This window comes from Zonotrichia albicollis, chromosome 5, assembly GCF_047830755.1.
Source record: "Zonotrichia albicollis isolate bZonAlb1 chromosome 5, bZonAlb1.hap1, whole genome shotgun sequence".
NCBI lineage: Eukaryota > Metazoa > Chordata > Aves > Passeriformes > Passerellidae > Zonotrichia > Zonotrichia albicollis.
The window spans coordinates 52771765-52797628 of record NC_133823.1 but is presented as its reverse complement, the minus strand read 5'-3'; the positions used below and the strand labels follow the sequence as shown (position 1 = coordinate 52797628).

The following is a 25864-nucleotide window of genomic DNA, read 5'->3' as shown; positions in this document are numbered from 1 at the left end:
ATGCAGCACATGTACCAAAGTGGGAGGCACAGATTAACAGCCTAAAAATGCTAACAGTTAGGTAAAGGAGAGCACACCCAGAAGGGTCAGGCAGCTGAAGAACACATTTCCTTTTGAAGTCTGCAATGCCAAGACAGGCAAAGACTGCTCCTAATGGAGGCACTACATATGACATTGTTACTAACAGAGTCACAAAAGGGACATTCACCATCAGTCAACCACAGTATATAAATTATATGTTCACTGACTGCAGGCTTCTCCAGTTTAGTTCCTGGAGAGATCCCAAACACAAAGGACTGTCCAACTGCCCCAAAAGCAAGAAATTTGATGGTTTTTTCAGCAGTAGAATTAATGTCCAGAAGATTATACTCATAAATGCTCATTAACCCTCCATTTCCTTTCACCTCATGATGGAAACTTCATTTTTCTGGGAAACAGGATCCACTTCTTGAAATCCAATGACTCACTTAAGCAATTCTTTTTGGTGAACTTGGATGACAAGTACCTTCCAGTACTGTCAGGGAAATTAAGATAAGTCAGCTCTTGAGTAGCAGAGGACTGAGCCACCAAGATGGGACCTCCCAGCAGGTCTGACCTTCCTACAGAGCGGGAGTGTCTAAGTCTGACAGAAGCATTGCTTTATAGGCAGTATGTACCTGAGCTGGCCTTGGTGGACCAATTCAGGTATCTCTGCACCTACAGCTCAATTTTCCTGATAGCTGGAAAATTTCCAGCACCCTTGTTGCACCCTTGTACAAGGGAGTAATGCCAATAACCAATCTGCATCCAAACTCAGCATGAGGCTAATAACCCTGGATGCAGATTGATTATTGGCATTACTCCCTTGTACAAGGATGAAACAAAAAGGATAAACCAGTATTTAAAACTGAACTGAAGACAAAGAGTCCAATGAAATCATATTAGTACACTTCCAGCAAAGAGCCAGCCAGCTACTGATTTCAAAAGGCAAATTTCTGTCATTTGTAGCATGCTTTGGTTCCTGCAGCTACACTGCAAGCCACATCTCTGGGAAGTCTGAGGAATCAAAGTTTAGGCAAAATGCAAGCAGCATGATGGTGCGCCTGGAAATATTACTCTACTTTCACTAATAGAGACATTTCAGTAACACAGTCTTAGAAGACTCAGCTTGTGCTTTAGCCAAAATGACAGTATTGCTCCATTTAAAAAGAAGAAGGTTAATGGCATTCCCACACAGAACAAATGAAGTATGAGTGCTCAGCATGTGTTTTAATAGCAATCCATCTACATTAAGTACCATTCCCATTAATACTGCTCCCCTTGTAAAGGAGCACTGAAATGAATGGAAATCCTTAGTCTGAGTTCAGTGAGCCCTAGATTGCAGCCTCAGAGCTATCATTCTTATACTGGAGGCAACATTTCAGCCCAGTAATGATTCCTCATAAATTTAGACATGGGAGGAACTTCAGCAATACAAAGAAAGAAAATTGATCTGAGATGGTCAGAAGTGCCCCACTGCACTTAAATGCCAGGTCCAGATTTCCTCCCCTAAGCAGCCCCAATGTGTACACTTCCTCATGTGATTAAACTTGTCTTTCAAGCTACTTCAAGTTCTGATGAGAAATGGACTGTGTCACTCTACAATTACATGGTGCCTTTCACAGATTCCATTTTTTTTTTTTACTTGATGTGCCAGCTGCCTTTTTAGTTACACAGATAGACAGAATTTTTGCATTTTCTCTACACTGGGCAGTGTCGCAGGCTACATGAAGTGGACTTCTTCATACAAGCCTTCTGTCCAGTTTACCCACAGGGCTAGTCAGACATTCACAGTCCTGGACAACTCCTTGAGTGGCTTCAAATCCTCAAGAAGCTCTGGGAAATGGGGAAAAATCTATCTGGAAAAAAACTTCTGTGACAAATTTTGTCTTTCAGACAATGATCACCACATCATGCTTCATTTAGGTGTCAAACTGTAGAACTGATGTTCTTGTTCCCTAAATAGGTAAGTGAAGAGCCCACCCATATGAATGTACTGTTTTTACAGACAGCAACACCAAGAAGATCAATTAATATAGACTCAAAATATGCTCCTTGCCATGCTACTGCACTTGTGAAAATACAGAATGTACTAATCAGGGCAGTTAGAAATCACCTTAACAGTTCCTGTGACACACTCTTATTGGATTTACATTCACCAGCAAATCCAAGAAAACAATTTGATAATTTTAGCACAAAGCAGACAAAGAAGGATTTGCTAAGCTGCTTAGAGCCTGGCCCTGAAATGTTGGAAAGGTTCAGGTTAATGTCCTTTCACAGGACAGGCTACATCTGATGTGAACCATGTTTTGAAACTCTGAAGCCATCTTATGATCAAGAAAGTATCTCATTCTACAGCAAAATTTAGCATGGGAAATATTTTATCAATCTGACAGAGGGAAGAATCAATATTGTTTCATTACATCTTTATTTTAAGAAGATTCTGCTCACTGTTAAGACACAGGTATGTAAGATCTTCAGCAGTGTGAATGGCATAACTGTTACATGTACAAATTTAAACAAAGATGAATATAAACTGACTTGCCTTTAGCTATTATTCAAATCACTAAAGTGATGGATAAGCACATTCTTTTCTTGGGCTTTTTTGAGATCCAATGCATTTTAACAGCTGTTTAAAAGCATGTAGTGTTTTAACAATACAATTTGCATAGGCAATTGTCACATGCATTACTCAAGCTGTTGGATCTGCTGCTGGAAGGGGTGTGTATTCAGAAATCCAAATGTTCCCTTTAATCCCATGTTCCTAGAATGTGATTTTGCATAATGGTCATAAGGAAACAGAAATGCCACTGCAACAGCATTAGCTTAAGCATTATTGGTTTTGTTGACATCTTATTTTACTTCATGAATGAAAACTTAGTGTAAATTTCAGCCAGTTGCATATGATAATAATAGATCATTTTGGATGGACTGTACCTCTCTGATTCTCAATCATTATTTTGTTGTTTGCATAGCAGGTAAAAATTTCATTCTTTTCTCTGTTCTGCAGTCTAATTATAATCCAATTAATAGTTACTGACGTAGGAAAATTGTTCTTTTCAATCTTTATTATGCATCTGTAATTTCTTTATTTGCCTTTCTGTGGAGAATGAACCTTTTAGCAGCTGCACTGATGCATTTTTCAGCATATGTATTCAGTCACATTTGTAGATGTAAGGCAGTGAATTTTATAAATGCATTCAGCCCCAAATAACTGTCTGTTATAATCTGATACAAATTACTATATGTATGTAGTATTTATTAGAAAACTTGATTCATCTTTTTTAACACTGAGAATCTTTGAATTTATGCAACAACATATTTTGATATCTAACAGAAGAATATCAACAGTCCTATTGCTTTTTCATTAGGGAAAAACAATAATTTAAGTCATATTAGATTTATATTTACACAGAATGGCTATGCTAAGTCTATGTGAGCTCAGAAGACAAAACCCATTCCACATGTTAAAACTGACTCTGTGACAGCCCAGACACATTACCAGGCAGGAAAAAAAACAAAACAACAAACAGAAGCATAATGTAATATTTATCATTACATTTAGATTCTTTTACATTCAGGTATTTAAATAACAAATTCCTATGTAGGTAATTATAATGGTGTTTGTATGCATTGGGCATATGAAAATACACTTATCCTTAGCTTCTGTAACAAACTTCACATACTTTCCCTTTTAGCTTTCCTCAGCTCCCACTGGCTTTTCCTGAGAATCAGGGTATTCAGGATATCAGATGAGAGGATTTCAGCATTCAAATTTCAGATCAGAGTTTTCTTGATACTAATATTATTGCAAGGCATACAGTTGTTCTTACTTGGAGTAGAACCTCAGTCAAACATTGTTTAGGACAAAGAGAGCAGACCTTTCAGATGTATTTTTTTAGGTATTACAGCAGTCCTTCTATCACCACTTTTTCATACAAGTAGCATCACTAAAGCAATAAGCAAAGCAGACACAGTTGAAGACTATATAAAGAAAACATACACAGGGAAACACTGTAAGATGAACATGCAGAAATTACTAAAATTAACCCTCATCTGCCATGCATGTCTGCTGTAGGAAATTACAGAAGTTTATTGTGATATTGTCATTATAGCAGCAATAATGCGCTGAAAGACTCCATGCTCACTCCTGCATGACAAATCAATACCACAGGTCAACCATGATTAGCCTAGTCATGATGTGCTTGATGAATATTGATGACAGTTATACAGCTGTGGTATATCAGATGCTTTTAACAGCGATTCATGAAGATAAAAATTGCATTATCAACAGTAATCTATTACATTTTTAACAACAAACTGCAGACCATTAATACTATGGGGGAAAAAAAAGAAAAATCAGTGGTTACCCTAGGTGTACCTCTTCATATTGTATGCAAACAGCTAGCACCTTAACATTCAAGATTCAAAATAAAATCATTAAACCAATAAATCTAGGTAGATTTGGAAGAAAAATAATCTGAGCCTCCCCATTTATTATTATAGCAAGGTTCATAGTAATAATTCACCTAATTTCTAAATTGTGGGGCACAGCTGTGAATTTTTGACCAAGCCAGACTTGCTAGGACAAGGCAACATGGTAGAGGAGCGGTTGTCTTTAACTTGTCCTCTCTTTCACACAGCATTGTGCCAGAGAGGACAGATTTAATACAACACCTCCTCATGCCTATCAATGCCTATATTTTTATATAGCAATGAGGTACACTGAGCACAGCATCCTCTCTCCCTCCCCAAAAGTTTTCCCATCAAACATTAAACCTTAATAATATTCCTTCGGTGAGAAATAAACACCAACCACACCCCTTCCCACACAAATATCTATTATAAATGGCTGAGCCTATATGTTCACATAGATATGGTGACATCCAGCCCTATGGATTTGTAAACTGCTCTCCCAGTATGGAAAAGTTGTCCATATAGAAGAGAGCAGGAAGAACTCACGGAGCAATGGCATTTGCCATAGCTTTGTTTGGCCTTTAAGCCAGAAGAGCTGTGCCCTCAGAAAAAACTGCTGGTCAGAAGAAGAAGTAAGGAACTTAGTGATGAAAATTAGCTGTTGTTTCTCAATTTCAAGTGATATTTTGACATTTTAGGATGAAAAAGGACATTGGTGCCTCTGACTTTTCCTTGGTGTCCATAAGAAGCAGGCCCCACGCCAGCAGTGAATCCTTCCCTGTGGAGTGGCAATTGGAGGTCAGTACCTGCTCTGTCCTAAAGCTTTGCCTCCTTCCAGTAAAACGTGCAAATAAAGTGCTCATTTCTGCTCTTCTTACTTTTGAATAATCCAATCTGGTCACGAGAGTAAATGCCCTAGTTTAATGAAAACATAGTTAAAATTTTTACAGCTATGTTCTAACTATTTAAAGCTGGAATTGGATGAGTTCAGCAGTTCATAGATATTTTATATGCAGGTCTAGAACTAATGTAATGATTCCTTTTACTCTGTAAAACTGAGCTTCAACCAAGAATATTCTAACTCAAGTTAAAAGAAAACACACTCAGCTTAGTACAGTACTACAGTACAATTTAGGGGGGGAAAAAATCACACTTTTTGATGACACAATAAACTAAACGATCTTTTATCTTTCTTTTTTTCCCTAACAATTTTATACAGAGATAAGACTGCTCTAGGAAATTATTGGACTACATTAATAAAATCTGTCTTTCATATACCTTCTGACTGGCAGCAGCCATTTTTGGAATTGTGTGTCAATCTGCTGTCCTTCAAGGATTTTCTATCTTCTCTTTGGATTTAAAATAACTTCAGATGAAATCAGAATAAATTACTTTTCTATTATAAATTTTCTTCATGTTTGGATACTGCCAACAGGGCAATTTGAATAAATCTATCCTAATTTTAAACCTGCTTCTGCTGACTTTCCCCAGTTTCATACTCCAGAAACAGCTACAGTAAAACTAACAATAATATATTTTGGTTTTTAATTTGTTTGATTTATATAAAGCATAATTTGACATTTAAATAGTTACTAGTTTTAGAAGACAAGACGATTACAATATATTTTGAAGGTGAACTAAGCATAATGTTGTGTGGATTTTCTGAGCTGTTGCTTTTTTTGGGGGGGGGTCTATTTTATGGGGTTTTTTTTTACTTTGTTTGACTAGGAAGTTGATATCACTTCTTCAGAAACATATTGCTCTGTTTAAAATAGCTTTTCTCTGAGATGGATTTTATAGCTACACAACACATTTTTCTCTCCCTCTAGAAATGATTCAAAGTATATGCATAAAAAAATTACTCTTCTTAACAGAACTTGCTAGTAATGACCTTCAGATTTTCAAAAAAAGCAGTAAAGTCATTCCACTGCACTGACTATAGCACAAATGTTACTTATAAATGAAGTCCTGCTAAAAATAATCCAGACATTGATTTCCAAAAGGTTGTAAGAGCAGTGTAGCACAATGAGACTTTTCTGATGGCAACATCCGCACATGCCCTATTGCTGGAAGCAAATAGCACAAGCTGCTCACGACAGATTTTTAATTAACAAGTTTTACCTCCTCCAAATAGAGAGGATGGTGTAAATCAGAGCACCCTCTCTGACTTAGAGGGAGTACTGCCAACATATTTCAGCTGAGGATCCATCCCCCAGACCTGCATGTTGCACTCTGGGTTTAATAAAAGTGTTGTGTGCCTTAGCAAGCAGATCTAATCACACAGCATGTCTAATTTGGCTCCACAGAGGCCTGCTTTCCTTAATGCACAATGGGTATACATGAATGGTTCCATTTATACACTAATGAACAGTAATCATGTGGGGCTGTACACACCCAAGAAGAACAGACCTACCAATGTAATACAGAGCCCAACTTCCTAAGATATATTTATTTCACTGTAACAAAGCCAATACCCAGTGGCCAAGAACTCAAGCTTTACATCTGGACAAAGAAAAACAAATAAAGCAACTCACACCTGGGCAGCCATTTACCCATTTCCTTATGCCCATCCCTGTCCCTCTCAGACAGGAAGGACATTTACCAGCTCTGCAAAGCCAGCACCTCACACACTAAATCCTCAAAGTCCCTGCATGAAGCAATTAATCTCTAAGGAAACCTTGCATACCAACCTATAGCTTTCACCACATGCTCTCCCATTTCTGCACCATGCATGTCTGGTCAAGGAGCATTTATAGGCAGAAGGAGGGAACTCTTTCTTCATCACCAGACCTCCTTGAACCCCCACTCTATGACACAGAAACTCTGACTCAGAGAAGACTGTTACCAGGCTGCCAGATAAGCAGAGTTGTTCTTTTGAAGCCCTTGTATCGGGCGACCAGAAGGTAATGAAGGCAAAGTAACAGGCCTTCTGAAGTGATTGTAATTCAAAAATTTCATAGAATTTGGAGTCTTTAATACATTATTTCTGTTTCAGGGAAAGTTTGAGGGTGTTTGCAACAAAGAGACTCTGTATTAAGCCTTGCAGGTCCATCATTCTCTGTAACCTCCACTCCAGCAGAGGAAAAAGTGTTGCACGTACTGTGGAGGCATTGCAGACTGTAAAATCTGGCCAGGTCTAGACAACTGTTTTGCCAGAACAAAGTGCAGTGGGTGCTTGCTGGTGTCACAGCTTCAGCAAAACTCTCCCTGGATGTAAATACATGAGGAAAGGAGGGTACTTATCAGAGACGTATTTCTCTTAGTGCAGTTTCATCCATTCATTCGGATTCTCTCAGCACAAGTGGGGTTTCATTTGTGTAACACTCAGCTTCTGTCACTTGCTAGTGAGATGAAAGTAACCCATGAGAATTAGCCCTCCAATATCCCAGGCAAAATAACTAGCATCTTTGCCTTTGTTTTTCCTGTTTAATAGGGAATGTGTAGGGGGGAGGGCATGTGTGTGTGGGTTAAAAATAGATGACTAAAATGCTGAGATGCTTATTAAGCAGTGGAATTCAGTTTAACATGTCCTGCAGGGCTGTAACATTAGCATGTCTAATGAGATGGGCACAACATGAAACTCTAATGACATCCTATAAAATGGGTTTATGTACCTGGAGACAGGTACATAAACATCCATGGCTAATGAAGCTATGCTTATGCTGGCATTTTTGTTTTCTTATGCACTCACCATATTTAACCTTATGTTGTGAAGCAATCTGTGAATGCATGAACTGGACTAACAGAAGATGTGCTCCAAATGTGCATATAAAGTGCTCTAATTGACAGTAAGCAGGGTGTGGAACAAATTGGAAAAAAAAATCTAAATTAAACCCCAGATATACATAAAATATGTATTTTGAGTTCTCTGGGACAACTGTTTCACTTTACAAATCTACTGTTATTTTTTCCTTTCTATTTGCCACTATTACATGAGCTCAACTTAAAGGCTCTGCCCAGGTCCCCAAAAACTACTCTCTAACAAGGGGCACAAAATATGTCAAACCACATTCATGGTGAAAACAAAAGACCAAACTATATCTAGTCTGATGTTAAAATCTGAAATTGTCAATTATTTAGGTGTAGAGGCATTACTCAACACCCAATATCATTCATACCCATTAAATATCACCAACAACAATATTTACCCTACTGAAAAGAAGTGTTATTGTTTTGAATAAAACATCAACAGTCTGGCTAGGAAATTGGACTGCCTAAGAGACTAACCATTCTCACTAATTTTCAGCTACACTAATAACATTAAACTAATATCTTCTGGCTCCATCTTTATTTACCACATTTAATATATTTACTCTCTCTTTCTGATGCTTTTAGGGGCAGCAGGTGCCTACCCTCTCCAGCTTTCTGTGCACCATTTCTGATTACTAAAATTAGGTGACAACCCATTAAACAAGTTCATCTCCTGCTCTCAATGTTACACATTCCAAACAAACACAACAGAGTCAAGGAGCAGAGAAAGGAAACTTTTTGGAACTCAGAGGTCAGGTCTAGCACTGCCGCCATAAGCACTTCCCACCACTATAGGATGACAGGAGATGATCACAACAGTGCTGGGTCACATTACACCACTTTCATCTATACTCATCTATAAGCCAACCAGAACAGAGAGAGGCTTGGACTAAACTGAAAGCAGTTCTTGCCCCAGCTCCTGAATCAGCACCTGAAATAGCAACATTGTTCTGGACACATCTGCACAGCAAATTTTGGCATTTGCAATATGTGATTTCAGACTTGCACAGAAAGTAGCCAAGCAGTCCATAAGATCTAGGACATCTGCCTACTACTTCCACAGTCTACTATAAAGGAGAGCCAAAATCCTTGGAAACAATTATTTCTGCTGTAGTAATTAATTAACACCCTGAGACATGCAGCTCCCTTCTTTCACTGAATATTTGCACAAAAACACTAACAATGCTACCAACACTAAATAATTACTGCACTTCTATAGGCCAGGACCTTGCCAAATTCAGGTTGTCAATAGTTGTGCTTCAGGAAGCAGTTTGGACAGACAAGGCTTCCTGAATTAATTTAAAGGAGTGAAAGCTTGTAAGTAGCCTCTTAAAAGACTTCCTGAGACTTCCTTTTTTATTTTATTTAAAAGAGTTCATAAATAGCTAAAATAAGTAAAAAGGGGAATCTCAGGACCTTTCTGTGTCGCTGCAACCCTGAGATTGTTAAAAGTCTCTTTTCCCAGCCCGGCGCTTGAAGAATGAGTCGGAGTTCTTCAGTTCTGGGTCTCAAGGTTGTTTATTGTGCCTTATCTATAAAAATTTTCTCCTGCCCTGCCGAGGTCCATCCAGCAGGACAGTTCCAGGCACTCTGCCTGCCCCCCGCTTTATACTAAAAACTACGTATACCATGTTTAAAATTACTTTCCAATACCTATCACCTATGTTAGACAGTGAGCTTCTAGTCTAAGCCAATTTGTAGGTGCCACCATCACAGCAGGAGATGGAGGCCAAGAAGAAGGAGGAGAAAGGCTGCACACACCCAGTTTCTTCCATCTTGCTCCCTGAACCTCCATACCAAAACCCCTAAAATCTACTTTTCCACCCCATGATAACTTCACTAATATTCTACCTAAACTGTTGTGGCTTGCTGATCTTCATATAAGGTTGGTAATTTGCTCCACAGGTCATAATCAAAACCACAGGCATTTTGGGCTCTGTGCCAGGGCTTCTGAGCCCCCTGGCAGGGATCTTGGCCCTCCTGGACAGCCAGAGGGATGTTCTGGGTTCCCATAGGGGAAAAAATAAAAAAAACTTGGATTCCTGTAACTGTTTCTGCCTTTACTCCTTTCATAGTGTTACACTAACAACCTTCCACTCTGACTTTTTCTACTTTAGGCCTCAAACCTGCAACAAGCTCCCATGGGAGTCCTGTGGAAGAGACTGTGTGGTTGCTCACACACGAAAGGTTGTGCAACAGCACCTTGTGGTGAGACAGTGCCTTGTTCTGAGTGTGCACCATGCCCAGCACACCCAGGTGCTGACACCACACGCTCCTTGGCACGGGAGCTGTACAGAGACCAGACTGAACACAACTCCACGAGGTGAGGGTGAAGCGATGCTGTCGTACGGGCAGTGGCGGCAACCACAGAGGTAACACCAACACCAAGGGGGAGGAGAGAGAACCACCGGGATTACCTGCTGGGCCTGCTGCAGCAGCTCCATCCTCTCGTGCAGGATCTGGCTGTCAAACTCCCGGCTCTGCCTCAGGATCTGCCGCCGCACCTTCTCCACCGCCGCGCGCAGATCCTCCCGCTGCGCCTCCGTCAGCGACTCGCTGGCCCGCCGGCCGGGATCCTGCTGCAGGGCATTATACAGCGTGGCCTCCAGCTCCTGGATTTTCTAGTGCAACCCAAAGCACACACAGACAGGCTGGCGTTTGAATCCAGCAGGCAAACGACCCGCCAAGAGCTAGAGGAGGAGGCTAGCAAGGCAGGAGGGCAGGATGGACACAGACAGACAGACAGAAAGCAGCAAGCGTGAGCGGTGAGGAGCATTCCACACAGAGTGCACGCAGCCTCCTGGCACGGATGGACACCCGGGAGATGGGTCCTGCTCTAGCAAATCATTGATTCTTCCATTTAAGAAAGATTCAGAAGATAGGTCTGCATTCAGTACTTGATAAAACTCCAAATCTTGCTGCTCAACATTACAAATTTAACTCAAACTAACAGATTTCCTTCAACTGCAGCTGAATTGTTAAGCCATTCTATAAAATAAAAAGACTCCAGGAAAAACTGTGAACAGAAATCTCACTCTCCCTCTCTGTGGCCCTAGTGACATGATAGCCATGGCTGTGTCACTGGCTTAGCTCCAAGCTGCCATAAGCAATGAAGGAAGGAACACTTGTATACACTAATCCCTCATCCATCTCTTGCTGTCTGCCAGATTCCTAACATGATTCTCATGCACTGACCAAAACTGCAGTACTTCGCAAAGCACACAATACAGGAGAACTTCAGATTCACATGGAGAATTGTACTCCCAAGAGGAAAGGAAGGAATCATGGCAGTGTTTCCTCGATTACTGGGGTTAGCATGATCCTATCAAAAACAAGCATCCAGACTAACAATATTTGGATCAAGAGCATCTGACCACATCCCTTTGGCCCTCAGAACACCTTTGTGAGGTAGGTAATTCCATCCATATTAGTGATGCATAAACAGCTGCACAGAGAGGTTAAATGGCTTGCCCAAGGTCACAGTGCTAGAAATAGTGCCTGCTTGCTTTATCTCTGTTATCTGCTCTGAGCACTAGACCTTGCTTCTTCTCTGAAAACATTTTCCACAGAAGAAATATTTACGATGTATAAATAGTGCTTCAGCCATTATATTTTTGATTTTTTGATTTCCCAAAGTCTCACTATTTGCAAAGTTGTGCGTGTAGTTTTACCAATTCCTGGATAATTCCCGATTGTTGTTTAGCCTGAGAAAAGGCAAGGTTGCAGCTTCCCTTTTGAAAATAAGGAAGGGTAAGGTTGGATAGGATCGCACAGGAAAGAATCGCAGAGGAAGAACAAGCATTCCTGATTTAGGATAGGTTAGCAGCAGTAATACTTACAAATGCTTCAGGAAAAGAAATAATGGAAAAGTTCTAAAGTAATTTCTGGTGTATTTTAGCAGCCGTGGTTTTTTTTCACACATAAACCAGCTTCCAGATGTACCAACAAGATGTTTGCATATCATAGAATAAAAAATGCAATGCAAAAATGTTACACTTGTAAGTACTATAATCCATTCCTAAACTTTTGTTTAAGAAATACTTGATTTCTAGTCTGGCAGGAAAAAATAGATATAAAGTAAAAAACATTCCTATTTATGATTAAAAGAAAAAAAAAACAAAAACAAACCCTGCATTTTATCATATCTGTTCAAACAAAAAAATTTAATGACTGTTCTTTTCCTACCATGTATGCCTGGTCCAGAGCTTGCTTCCTGTAGTCGAGTTCTTCCTCTAAATAACCCTTCTGTTTACTGAACAGGTCCTGAGCAATAATAAAAACAAGGGAGTGTTTGTTCTTTATCCTAATTCTTGGAAGCAAAAGAAAACCCATAGCAAACGTTCATCCTAAGGATATTTGGAATATCAAATTTACAATATTAGCACTTCAAATCTGTGTTTCATATTAACAAGCTGTACCTAGAAAGCATTGACCTCTACACCAGTGCACAAACCTGCCTGGACCTGACAGAAGTGCAGCAAAAGGTGAGTGGGGATGTACATGCATGTGGTCCAATAGCTTACACAGGAGGGAAAAGAGAAACACAAGAGAGGGCACTTTATGAAAATATCCCATGGAAATATTACCCTTAAGGAAATCATGGGGCAAGCCCTAATTGCTGTTGTCTGATGTGTTTTTCTAGGGAGGAAACCCGAGCATGCAGGGTTATCCACAGCTGGATTCCGCAGCACCATCCTGTGATCTGTTACTGAAGCTGAAGTAACAACTCAGTCCTCAGCTTGTACAGGCAGGAGGCCAAACTGAAACAGGTGAAGTGATGCCCAGAGAGGTTGAGTGAGTAGCTGAAGAGCTGAAGAAGTTTTCAACATACCTAAGATTTACAGGGATTGTTTACTTTTGTTCTTAAAAATCAAACTCCTCAACTTTCACAGCTTATATATTTATATATATTATATATATTATATATAAACCCCATAGACTGGGGTTTCAGTGGAACTCAGTATTCAAAAAATGTTTCAAGCAAGTTGTGAACATTGAAACGGTTGCCTGATTAGACAAGCCTTTAGAATGTTTTGATTCATAGAATCATAGAATGGTTTGGGTTGGAAGGAACCTCAAAGATCATCTTGATCCAAGCCCCTGCCATGGGCAGGGACACCTCCCCCTAGACCAGGTTTGATGATAGCAAGGAGAATATCAAAGTGTTACTTAATTTTATTAGCTTTTCTTTCAAAGCAGGTTTTCGCACTCAAAAGAATTAGTAATAGAACATAAAGCAGAAAAGCCTTTTGATTGAATTTAATATTTTCTATCATTCTTTTTTCTAATCAACAAACATTTGCATTTCCTCCACATATAGAATAAATGCCAAATTAAATACATAGGGGTCTTAAGATGACTAATTGCAGCTTTTATTAACAGTATTAAAAAATTCAAATATTGTTGCTCTGGTTAGTTTTATTGGATATGGGATTGCCTCAAAGTCACTTACTTGGCCAAATTTTGCTATCAGACATAAATGTGGACTTCTGACAACTTTTCTGTCAGTTTCCAGTGGTAACAGTAGCAACATACAGGACCAGTATTAGAGGATTCAGAGGAACAAGATGCCATTTGTTCTCTATAATGTTTACTATTAATTTATTTTGTAAACTTGGAATTCTTTTTATTAACTATTAATTAATATTCAAGGCAAACCCAAAGTAATAGTCAGGGCTTGGTCTTGGGGCTGGAATTTGGTTAGTAACAGATGGACATCTATTGCCATGATAGCCATTTTATAATTTTCTGCTCCAGCATATTCTAAAGATGCTCCTGGTCCTGAGAGGAAATGGCCTCCAACAAGTCCTGTAGCACATATTTTTCAGCCGTTATTGGGCATCTCCAGAACTCTGAGTTCAGAACTCTGGAGAATGTGATATGGTATTAGACGCCACATTTATGCAACTGAATGCCACCATGGTTACCCAGGTGGCTCTTTTTCTGACATGGAAAAATTACAGCAACTGCAAGGCTGTTGTACAAGATGAAACACCACCAAGCACTGTCCTGGGAGAGCACAGCAAAGGACAGGCCTGCTCCTGACTTTCTTACAAGTGTCTGACACCACAGAGGTAGATTCACTTGTCTGAGACTATAAAATGGGTCAGAGCTACCACCAGAGCCCAGAATAGCAACGCAGCTGCCCTGATCATGTTACTGCTCAAAAGGGAAAGCAAAGGCTGCCCACAGAAAACCAGAGGGAAGGAAACAAGATTAGGACCTCAAACCCTTAACATGGGTTTCAAGGACAACTACACCAGTGCTCAGTCTTTCTAAAAGTATCATGCTAGAATATAATTTCTCCACTCATTGAGTCAATCACATTCTCAGATTGCTGTGCTAAACAAATAGATGGAAGGACTATCCATGGTAAGACTTGAAAACATCACAGATAATAATGGGGAAGGTAATATCTCAAGTTACAAACCCCCTATTTTTTCCATTTTTCTTTACAAAAGAATCTTGTATTTGTGGCCACTTTCCCATTCCCGAGCCTTTGTATTTTTCCATAACAAGACTTAAAAATAAAGACATACTAAATGTGGAAAGCTTCTTATCTGTGTTAAAGTACAATCAGTATGACAGGTTAAACTCAACAGAGAACACAGTCTGAGCACTTCTATTTTTGTTTGTGGTTCAAACACACACTTCTTCAGTGGCCCTGGGCAAATCACTTAACCTCCCTGTCTCATTGTCCCATTCTTTAGGATGAATGCAGTGCTGCTTATTTATCTACCTGTAAAAGGTGTGGTGAGGATTAATCAGTGTTTGGATTGCCATTTGAAGATGTGGAGCACAGCATGCATGGTAAACCAATAAAACCAAACACTCCTTCTAAAACTGTTCAACATATGGAAAAATAAGGTCAGTTTGTTCTTTAAGACAGAACTGCTTTTTGAGAAAACATTCTGTCTTTAGCATGAAGGCCATGGGGCAAGAATGGTCACCTGGAGTAAGAGGTCTTGACAGCTTGTCCAGAAGCTGAGTACCAGAGAGCAAAGCAATACCCTTGCCAATTCTACTAGCATGACCCCAACATTAAAAACATGATACTGCTGCCTGACAAATTAATATACAAAGAAAGCACAGACACAATTTCACACTGGTTAATGTGCTCTCCAGATATGCCTTTGTGCCCTAATTCATATATATTTTTGCTATTTTTGTTCTATATAGATTTGAAAATTCTCTCTCAACCCAAAGAATACAAGGAATAGATTGTTCTAGAAACCACTTGCCTATTTTACCATGAAGCCATCTCTGTCAAGCAGAGAAAGGCAGCAAACTGGCCTGGGATGAAATATATGCACAATCCCTTACATGAGTTTTAGTTAAATGAATTTTTAGCTATTGTTTCTTACCTTTTCATTCTCCAAGTCTAACATCTTCTGTGTCAGTGCAGCTTCTGTCCCCTCTATCTGTTTCAACCACTATAGCAGTGTGAGGAGAAAAAAAAAAAAAAAAAAAAGAAAAGAAAATGAACAGAGATTTTGAAAAAGGTTCTACCAAACATTTTTCAAGTTTGTTGCCAGCACTTCCAGGCATATATTCCTCCCATGCTATCTGATCACTCTGGAGACACACATGAATAAACAGGTTGTGGAACACAGGCAGAATGAAGGACTGCAGAGACACATTAAAGACTCACAAGTGGAGATTGCTTTCCTACAGAAAATAAAATGGGGTTTTCCCCTGTAAAGTTCAAGAAGCAAAATAGATTTGGAGCAAGAATGCAAAATCAACCTGGTTGTTTCTTACTCAAATGCTTGTTGGCCTGATTTGTGAAACCATCATCTCACTTCAGGCCTCCAGTCCTTCATTTTTCCAGATGGCAATTAAAAAAAGACAAGGTGGAAAACTCAACACTTAATTCTGCACAGTTTGCTGCACTCTTTGTGGGAAAAGGCTGACTTGCAAAACATTGGTAATGTAGAGGGAAAAATAAAACAGACAGACAAGGAAACTCTTGTCATTGCTACTATGAATCCCTTGCCATTATGGGAACATTCAAAACAATCAGAATGAAAAACAGCCACTGCATTCCAAAGGTAAAAATTACACATCATAATAGCTAAATGCATGGATACAAGGTTCTTGCTTAATTAATAACTGTCACCAGGATTATGCTAATATTTCCATTTAAGTTTATTGGAATGGAGGGAAATGGTCAGTTCTGAATTATTTAATTTAATTCCCCTACTGGTCTTCAATAAGGAGCCATGATTAGCTTACAGAGAGCAGATTTGCCACTGATAATTCTTGCTTTCCTCAACTGCCTTGTTTACTAACACAGGACTACTCATATCTGCTTTAAGTCTTTTGGTAACCTCTGCACATCAACTCTTTTAATTTAGTGCTTTGCTGAATTCATTAGGCCTCAGTCTCAAAGGAATTATTGATATACTAGCTTTTTCCCCCCAAGATTTGCACAGAAAATTTCAAACATAAGTTTACAACTTATGAAATGTGAATTCATTACTTCATCATTTTGAACCTTCCACTATTTAAGAGACTGATGGAAGAATGAAAATTTGTTTTATCTGCTTAGCAGGTTAGCTTTCTACAGAAAAAAAAAATTAACAGGAACACCATATTCCCCAGAGATTCTATTTTCACCATATTTGTTTTCTTCATTTCAAAGGTGACAAGCTGAAGATATTCCTAAGGAAAGCCTCACCATGGATATTCAAGCATTCTGAACCTTTGAAATCAATGGAAATAGGAAATCCTGAGCATCTCTCACAGCTACCCTCAATCAAGTGAAGGGCTATTTGCAAAAATTAGAGGTCTAATTTTTTTTTAAGGTATGCAAATGATATGCAAAACGAAATGTTGATTCTGAACGTTCTATGCCTGTTACCCTTTCATAAACCATGGGGCACAGGAGACAAAAACAGTATTTTTGGGAGTCTATGTCTTAGCCCTTTATAGTGGGATTCTTCTCCTTTCATTTTTTGGGTATAAAGTGCTAAATTTCCTTTTCTTTTAATGCCACAGCACAGTGAAAAAACATAGGGATTTTAGCCCTTTCCACATTTTTATTTTGCTTATAGCAATTACTCATTTAAATTAATGATCATTAAATTACCTAATGTAGATTATTTACTTTAAGGTATTTAGATAAGTAGGTTATCAAAATTATATCAATTAAGGCAATTATTAAAATTGCTCAAATTTTAATTTAAAATATCTGATTCTGAATTTCAACAATACATCAGGAAAGATTTAATGGAAACATATTAAAAGGATGCACAGAGCTTCTTCAGAGAAATATGCAGTCTTTCTTAGTTCTTAATGTCACCCTTTTCATATACAGGTTATATTCCCTGGAAGTAAAGAACTAGCCATACAGAAATGAGTGACCTGACTGTCTTGTGCAAACTACTTTTTCTCTATGTGCATTAATTTGCAGAGGAGAGGACCAATGACTACTCTGAGCTCTTTCCATCACCCACAGGAATGAGCCCAGAAGGGACCATGGGCACCTCACAGAGGGCACCTTACACCCAGAGCAATGAGGACACAGCACTGCTGGGAATGGATCTCTTCTGTTAAGTGGATTTTTAGTACTTTATGCTAAGGGAATATCTCCAAAACATGTTTTTATTTTTAAACTGGGTTTCCTTCCTAAGTTTGGCTTTACCTCAAGACAATCCCAATATTCATGTAAGGATGAACACATGCTCCAATCCAGATGACCTGAACAGAAAAGCCATGCTTCCCTGGCAATGTTATGAGGTATCTTACAAGATATGGCCACTTTTTAGCAGAGAAAAATATTTACTGAATTCTACCTTTTCACAGAGGGAAAGCACAGTCCCAGCTTGGATTATTGCAACCTGCTCTTCATTTCTCAAATTCTAAAATACAAAAAGATACACTTTAAATTGAATTTAAAATTCATTCTTTAACATGAGCAGTAAGTTTTAACCATACTTCAAAAAGTAAATCAGTTATAACATTTAGAATTATAGACATGACCAAAAAAGATCCCATGACTGAAAGTATTGAAAATTAAACCAAGGGTGCTTAGTTCCACTCCATTTCAGCATACCAACCCCACAACACTTTTTCAACAGATCATTCAATGAAACAGATCATTCAATTAAAATTAAGTGCTTTCAGTCAGGGATTTTGCAATTTTTTGCCTGTTTTTGCCAGTTCACTGGACTAAGCCTTGCAGCAAGTGAATCTCACCTTCATGCACTTCAGACTTCCAATTAAAGAAAACAATGCAAAGAGTAAGTGCCATAGAAATCTCCACAGGACTTGCAACATAACATGTCAATCTTGAACTTAAAACTAGTATTAAAAAGACCTCAATCTGTTAAATCTAGCTATAAACTGGACTCAGCTCCCTGGATGTTTGTGCCCCAAATGTGTGACTAAGATTTCATACTGTACTTAGCAATAAAGAGGGAAAAGGGGAGACAGTTTTCCTTGCCTTTCTCCCAGAAAATCCACTCCTAGCAATGACAGCCTTCACAGCAGAAGGTGCTACTATAACTACTCAAGAGGGATAATTTGCAGCTTGGTCTGGCTTTGACTTCTGTTTTGCATCTTTTCACTTTGCCTATTACAGTGCCTATTTTCTGTACCATTTGGTAAAGACCAAATCCTACCTTGAAAAAATACTCTTTTCACTACCTTCAGTTTAACTAAAAAAATTCATGTAAAAGCCATTCCTAACCATTCATATTCTTCATACAAACACAGGCATATAAAAATCACCCTGTGCGTTGTCTTGGATGTTAGTATCTGCTCTGGGAAAAAAAAAATTAAATTAACCATGAAACTGGAAATACATTTAAAAGAAAAAAGTGTTACCCCATTATCTCCAAGAATATCTAGCTTCTTCATAAGTTCAGATATGTTCACGTCCTGAAAAAGATGTTTGACACTTATTTTTTATGAAGTAGGTGAGAAACACTTTTTATATGCTACATTTTATATACCCCTTATTCTCTTCTGTGTGTGAAAAGACTTCAAATGTAAATAAGTGAAACATAATTTTGCATCACAATTACAAAAGTAATTACTGGTACTTTAAGACAAAAGCAAAAGTCACTCTCAATTATAATAAGCAACCTGGATGTCTGTGCATGAGGGCAGAATGTTCTTGTATCATTCACACTTCTCATCCTGCTAATGTATGTAGAGGAAAGATCAAAACTGATAAACAGGTTTAAAAGATGTAAAGAGAAAGGGCTTAAAAGACTTTTTTTTGTTTGTTTGGAGTGGAGCATCAGCCACATCAAGCTACAGAAGTTAAAAGGACAGAGAGCATGAACAAGTAATTATTAAGAAGGTTTGCTTGGTGATTTGCTTTTTATTTTCTTTGTTAAAGAAAACCATGAAGTTTCAAATCAGCCTTACAGTGGCAGAAGGGAATTTGCACAGTGGGCAGAACATCCTCCTCCAAACAGCTTATCAGTTCACAATTATCTTTCTGATTAGAAAGCCACATTTCTCTGCCACTCAGCTCTCAGATAATGAGCTGAACAGCCCGTTCTTATTAAGGCTCAGCCACTGAAATAAAGAAAACTACTCCTCTGATTCAAAAAAGAGAAGAATAAATTCATGGAATCACATAATCATTGAATATGCTGAGCTGGAAGGGATGCATTAGGATCACTGAGTCCAACTCCTGGCCCTACACATCATCATCCCCAGGAGTCACACCATGTGCATGAGAGCATTGTCCAAACACACCAACTCTGTCAGGCTGGAGCTGTGACCCCTTCCCTGGGGAGCTGTTCCAGTGCCCAACCACCCTCAGGGTAAAGAACCTTTTCCTGGTAAAATCCACATGATGTCTGTATTTCACACTGTGCCAGGATCCATTCCTAGGCCCCAAAACTCTATTTAAAGTTTATAAACTTGTTGAAAAGGGTCATGGAACTGTTCAGCTAGAGTTAATCACATTCTCCTGAACTATCCCAAGTTTGTTCTGCAAGTTAACCCATCCAAGTTAACATGGACCAGGGATCGCTTCCACTGACAGGCTGGAATGTGTGCTTGCTATTTGAAGGCAGGAAGCCTTGAGAGCATGGGAATGGACCAGTCCATTTTAGTCCAAAATGCTTAATACACATACATAAAGCAAAAGAGCCTTGTCAAGTGCTGCCACCCTCAACTCTTACTCAGTACTTACTAAAAGGCCAGCACGCCACAGGGCCATGTGCAGTTTTCAGGTTTCTCTATCCTGAGGTCCCCTCCATCTCTTCCAAAAAACTTCAGGGGTGTTCCCGAATGTTACATGAGCTATTTAACTGTGCACATCATTAACTCTGGAATGGTGCAGATCCTAACACACTTGTGTTTGGGTGGATGTTAAAAACAAAACTATTGATTATGATCAGCATTGACAATGCCGAACAGAAACTTCTTTAGCCATTGAGTTGCACTAGTGCAAAGTGGAATTTACTTGCATCTATTGAGCCAGAAATAATCATCCTAATAATTTATTTCCATATGATGCATAAAGGAAGAATCAGAAACCAAATCAGATTTTGCATCATTCTGGAATCTACATTGACACTGATGGCTAATAATTTTTAAAAGCACTGAAAACAGATAAAAGGTCAACTATTACAGTCTGCCCATTTTAGGTCACTGCCCCATCTTCCAGGTAAGCAAACTGAAAGGCAGATTGAAAAGAATCCACCTGTTAAAGCATATCATAGATGACAATGGAAAAAAGGGAATTATGGATTCTGGTGCACTGCTACAGCCAGCATGCAGATTAGAACAACAGGTAAGCTAAAAGTGGATCTGGCTCTATTTGTAGGTGATATGCTAACTGATGATTCTTGGTGTGCTTTGGGAGATGAGAATCCAACCAAATCTATACGTAAGAAGCAGATTTTAACTCTTTTCTTTCAGACTACTCAACTTCCTAAAAATATGCAGGGACAATTTCTGTTTACTTCCTCTAGAGATCATTAAAGCACTGAATAGCAACAAGCCTCAGAAGAGGAGTTGTAAACACAACTAAAAATTCAACCATAAATCACCACTAAAAATTCAATCATAAATAGTGAGTGGCACGGAGATTATGCTTTAATTACTTTTAGAAAAGTTGCCCAGCCCTATTGTGTAACATTAGTGACAACACAAGTCTGAATTCAATCTTAAGTGAACCAGCATGCAAATCAAGTTGCAGAAATAGTCTGTTCATGGGAGAACAGGAGTGAAAAGAGAAATTCTTGCTTCCTTATATCAGAAGGTAATCAAGGGAGATCCTGACATTTATCTTGTTCTAAAAGAGTCCTACCTATCTGAATGAGTTCTGGGTCTGGCACTTTATGCTGGCCTTGACAAATAAATTAAGAATATTAATTCAAAAAATAAAATCCTTCACTAAATTGGGTGTAATAAGGACTGAATGTCATATTTCTGAACTCAGATGAAGACATTTAATATAATGAACCATGTACTGTAGCAAACCTGACAAGGAATCACTTCAACATCCACATTCTTCCCTAGACTAAATGTAAATTATCTTAATTGACCAGCCTTCAGTTTCACTGAGGAACTCCTGATATGACCAGATCATATTCTTATGAAACCGCTTCCCCAGATAAAAATGTCTTTTCCAATTTTTTTTTTTTTAATTTTCTTCCCTGGTAAGTGTCAAACCACTTGTTTGGATATTAGACTGGTCATTCAAGAAAGGTTCCTAGCCATCCAACTGTTTCTGGTGTTTCTCTCATATACCTTTATTCCTTCCTGATGGCAGAACAGCTGAAGTGCACTTCCATTGTTTTCAGGGAAGGTGGTTATATGAAGATTAAATGCTGGTGACCTTCTCTCTCTCTCCTGAGGAAAGATTTGTTCAAGAACAACATTTGTGAATATACATTAACATTTATTCCCCACCTTTACAAAACATACTTGTACATTAAAAAGGCAGATTCCTGCTCTCATTCCAAATCTATTCTATTTCCTCTTACTTTTACCATATTTGAAGAATTTTGGCTAAATACAACCATAGTGTTAGCTGCCAGCTGATTTCATGCACACAGTTTCTGCAGAGCTACCTGACACTCCTCAGCTGCAGAACCCTTGCAACACAGGCCCTAATTGACTGGAGCCCTGAAATACTCTGCAGGTTTTTATGTGGATTATAACCTTATTTAACTCCTGTTTTCTTTCACAGAACAATGAAAAAAAAAATAGAAAGAAAAATCTGCAGAAAAAAAAAATCAAACTCCATCATAAAACAGTATTATTGAATATTTTCTCACTAAAATTAAACCTCTGTGTCTGGTCCCTGTTTATTCTACAGTCTACCTTCCTATTAGACCATTTAAAATCCCCATTCATATTCAGTCCAAAAGCAAAGATGTCAGAATATGTTGGAAGGCAGCACTATTCTACAGTTATGATGTTCTTTGTGACAAAACAAAAAAATATAAATTCCTATCTAAAGATATTTAGTATATCTAAAACTTAACTGGTCCATGTACATAACTTCCATCAATTTCTTCAAAATATCAACCTAATATTTCTTCAGAAGACAGATATAACATAAAAAACAAGTAATTTTAAGCTAAACTAAATTTTCATGTGCCTGTGAAAAAATGACTGGACTGAAGGCTCTGGGCAACCAAGGCATTGGGTCTTACTCTGAATTCTCTCTGGCCATGAGAACATGAGCAAGAAACACCAGATTTCATCTCCATGTTACAAGGGGATGCTTTGGCAACATGAGCTTCATTTTCTCAGAGAGACCACTACTACAAATACTTCAGTTCCTATGACCATCCATGTATTACTCCATTTCCTAAATCACAAATGAGGTGCTTTAATTGATTTGGCGGGCAGGCTGCATCCATTCACTTAAACATGTTACAAAGCATGGCAAATCTTGTTCATTAATTAGGTTAAACCTAATTTGAAACTACAGTGTAGAGAAAAAAATCTCTGTACTCTATGCAGTTTTCCTCCTCTGAAGCTTTTTAAAAATAATATTTACATCAACAGTCTATTTAACCCATTCTGATGGGCTTAAATAATGTCTTAGCTATTGTAAACCAAAGCCAGAACTTTAATTGCTATCCAAATTTAGTTATGATTTTAGATATTGTTAAAAATTCATCAGTTGCTATTGCATTCATCTCATCTAAACTTGCTTGCTTTAATTCATAAATAAATGATTGTGTTTTATGCTTTACCTAATTTTCGTCTGAAATAACTGCACTAAAAAATACTGTCCTGATCACCAGTAGAACTGATGGTTTTCCTAAAGCATTGTATTGTCAGTCACATTGCTGCCTACATGTCTACCAAGGAAAAAATCTTTTCTTGCAATCACACAAAAACACTTCCATTGTTATTCTGTGAAAGAATTTTTCCAAGCTTTGGCACATGACAAAGCCTTACATGACATACTGAGTTGTTTTTGATGTGATTCTTTCATGTGAAAAATGCATTCATGAAGGATGTATTGAAGAATATTTGTTCGTTCCTTAAGAAATTTTTTGGACAATTTTACTTCTAAGAACCCTCACACTTTAGGAAGCAATTTCTAGTGCAACAGCCAAGTCAAATCCTAAATTGTTCTCTATTTTTCTTTACAGTCCTTCCATAAAATATAAAGATATCTATTAGAAAGCATATCTTCCTCTGAACATCTACTGCAATTCTAGTAACCTAAATTCATAATTTTGAATATAATGGGCTATGACACCAAAACATATGGTGGATAAAGGATGAAAAAAAGATAAAGAAATGTCAGACAAAAAGAACATCCACATAACAGGGAGACATGACTTTTTCATCTTTATCAGAGAAGTTACACATGCCGAGATTTTTGGTGAAACGTGCTGGGTGATAAAAATGGAGGAGTGACAATGACAGGTTTGTCAGAGAGTTTATTCTAAGCAGTGTTAAGAATGCTGGTGATCTTTGAAACTGAACAATGTGTCATCAGGCAATACAACCATGTGACAAGTGTGCATCACACACAGATATTTCAGTGTTGCTAAATTCCACATGAGCCCAGTTTGGGAGGGGAAGAATAAGAACCGTTTCTTTCAGCTGTAACCACAGGCTACATGCTCAGTGCTAAAAACAAATAATTTTGCGTATTTCATTTATGCAAAGTATGGAATTTGTTTGGTATAGGCAACATATTAGTTTAACATTAAAAAGTTATATTTCTGCTTTACTACTTTTATTTGGCATTACCAGAGGTTTGGGGTTTTTTTTCATTTTTCATTGACTGAAGCCAATTATTTCCAGTCCATGACCACTTTAAACCATGAGAAAATGGATTTAAGGTAAGAGGAATTCTTTGGAAGCTTCTATCAAAAAGTGTTCTTTTTAAGATAAATTTACTTCATATGAATGTTGTCAGCATTAAATTAATGTAATTTAAAGGAATTCTACATTGATGTGATGGATGTGTCAGCTCTTTAGTCAGATCACTGCATGCAAGACGTGAGAAGGTGTGTTAATTTAATCAATGCCAGCCAAGGCTGCAGAATACATACCAGGTGATTTTACATGCAGGAAAGGAGCAGTTATGGAAATGAAACAAATAAAAAAGGCAAAATATTGCAAAACAAAATATTTTATTAGATGAAAACAAAACTATATGCAATTTATATTAGCTATATTACATCTTTATAAACATTAGTGAGCATTCTCTCCAAAACATATTAAGGCAGTGGCATCAATTTCATTATCCCAAGATACAACATTTAAAAAATAGATACCTAAGTGACTTCCCTTAAACATGCACCAGACATCAGTAATCTTTACAGGAATTTCAGCTTGGGTTCAAACATAATTTCTGCTCCATTTGAGAGTTTGCAACAGAGAGAATCTCTTACTTCAAGCTCTAGCACTCTGAATTCTAACAGCTCATTCTGGTCTTTTGCATCTTGCATCTCATTCTTCAGCTGATGCTCTTCTTGTTCCATTCTGTAAATCTGTGAGACAAACACAACATGGTAATACCCTGTAAGCACTAGAAAAAATACTGCTTACAGTAATAAGCAGGGGTTTAGACAAAATTGTTAATTATTTCCACTTTTCATTGTACACCAGGTTGTGTCATACAGAAAAGAAAGCATTTTATCAGAAAGTATTTCTGAGAGCTGTCAGCAGAAAATGGTCAATGTTCTCTTGGAACATAGCATAAAACTGATATGAATATTGTATCTAAATAAGTTAAGCAGTACAAGTTTTCTTTTAAAATCCAGCAAATGAAACTGAATTACATTAACATTTGGGTAGGCTGTTCTCATTGTCTTTGCCTAATTAGACATCTAATTTTTTTAAGTATATGAAAGACAATAATGGTGTGGTTTTAATGACTACTTTTTAATTTGCCAGAATTTTGCCTTGGGGTACTAACAATGACAAAACAGAAATTCAATACTGGCTATTAATTATGCCAACTAATAGCTTTGGTCTGCTGTCTAGTTTAACTGGGTGATTTTTTCCTTTGTACAAATCTAAACAGAAGTGTAACATCTGGCATAATGTACTTTAACATTTATAGTGCCCATGTAAGTGTCCAAGTAATTTAAACCTGTCTTTAACTACTTTTAATCATGATATTTTATTTGGTTATCGTATTTGTATTATATTAATATTAAGCTACCAATTAACAATATCAGTTGTCTTCCTAAGTTGACTAGCCAACTTTCCCACCACTATCAAC

The 25864-nt window shown here is 37.9% G+C and overlaps 1 protein-coding gene across 8 annotated transcripts in view; it reads right to left on the bottom strand.

The window, feature by feature from the left end:
* Positions 1-25864, bottom strand: part of JAKMIP1 (janus kinase and microtubule interacting protein 1) — a 143658-nt gene that overhangs the window by 10645 nt on the left and 107149 nt on the right. For 5 of the 8 annotated variants that reach the window (XM_074541734.1, XM_074541731.1, XM_074541733.1 and 2 more), the window contains 7 exons: positions 25029-25127; positions 21907-22008; positions 19015-19068; positions 17982-18047; positions 15549-15617; positions 12370-12447; positions 10602-10805 (listed from right to left, as the gene is read on the bottom strand). In XM_074541734.1, coding sequence (XP_074397835.1) covers positions 10602-10805; positions 12370-12447; positions 15549-15617; positions 17982-18047; positions 19015-19068; positions 21907-22008; positions 25029-25127 — 672 coding nt within the window. The remainder of the gene's footprint in view (positions 1-10601; positions 10806-12369; positions 12448-15548; positions 15618-17981; positions 18048-19014; positions 19069-21906; positions 22009-25028; positions 25128-25864) is intronic. The other 3 variants (XM_074541737.1, XM_074541736.1, XM_074541735.1) reach the window with 2 other exon arrangements.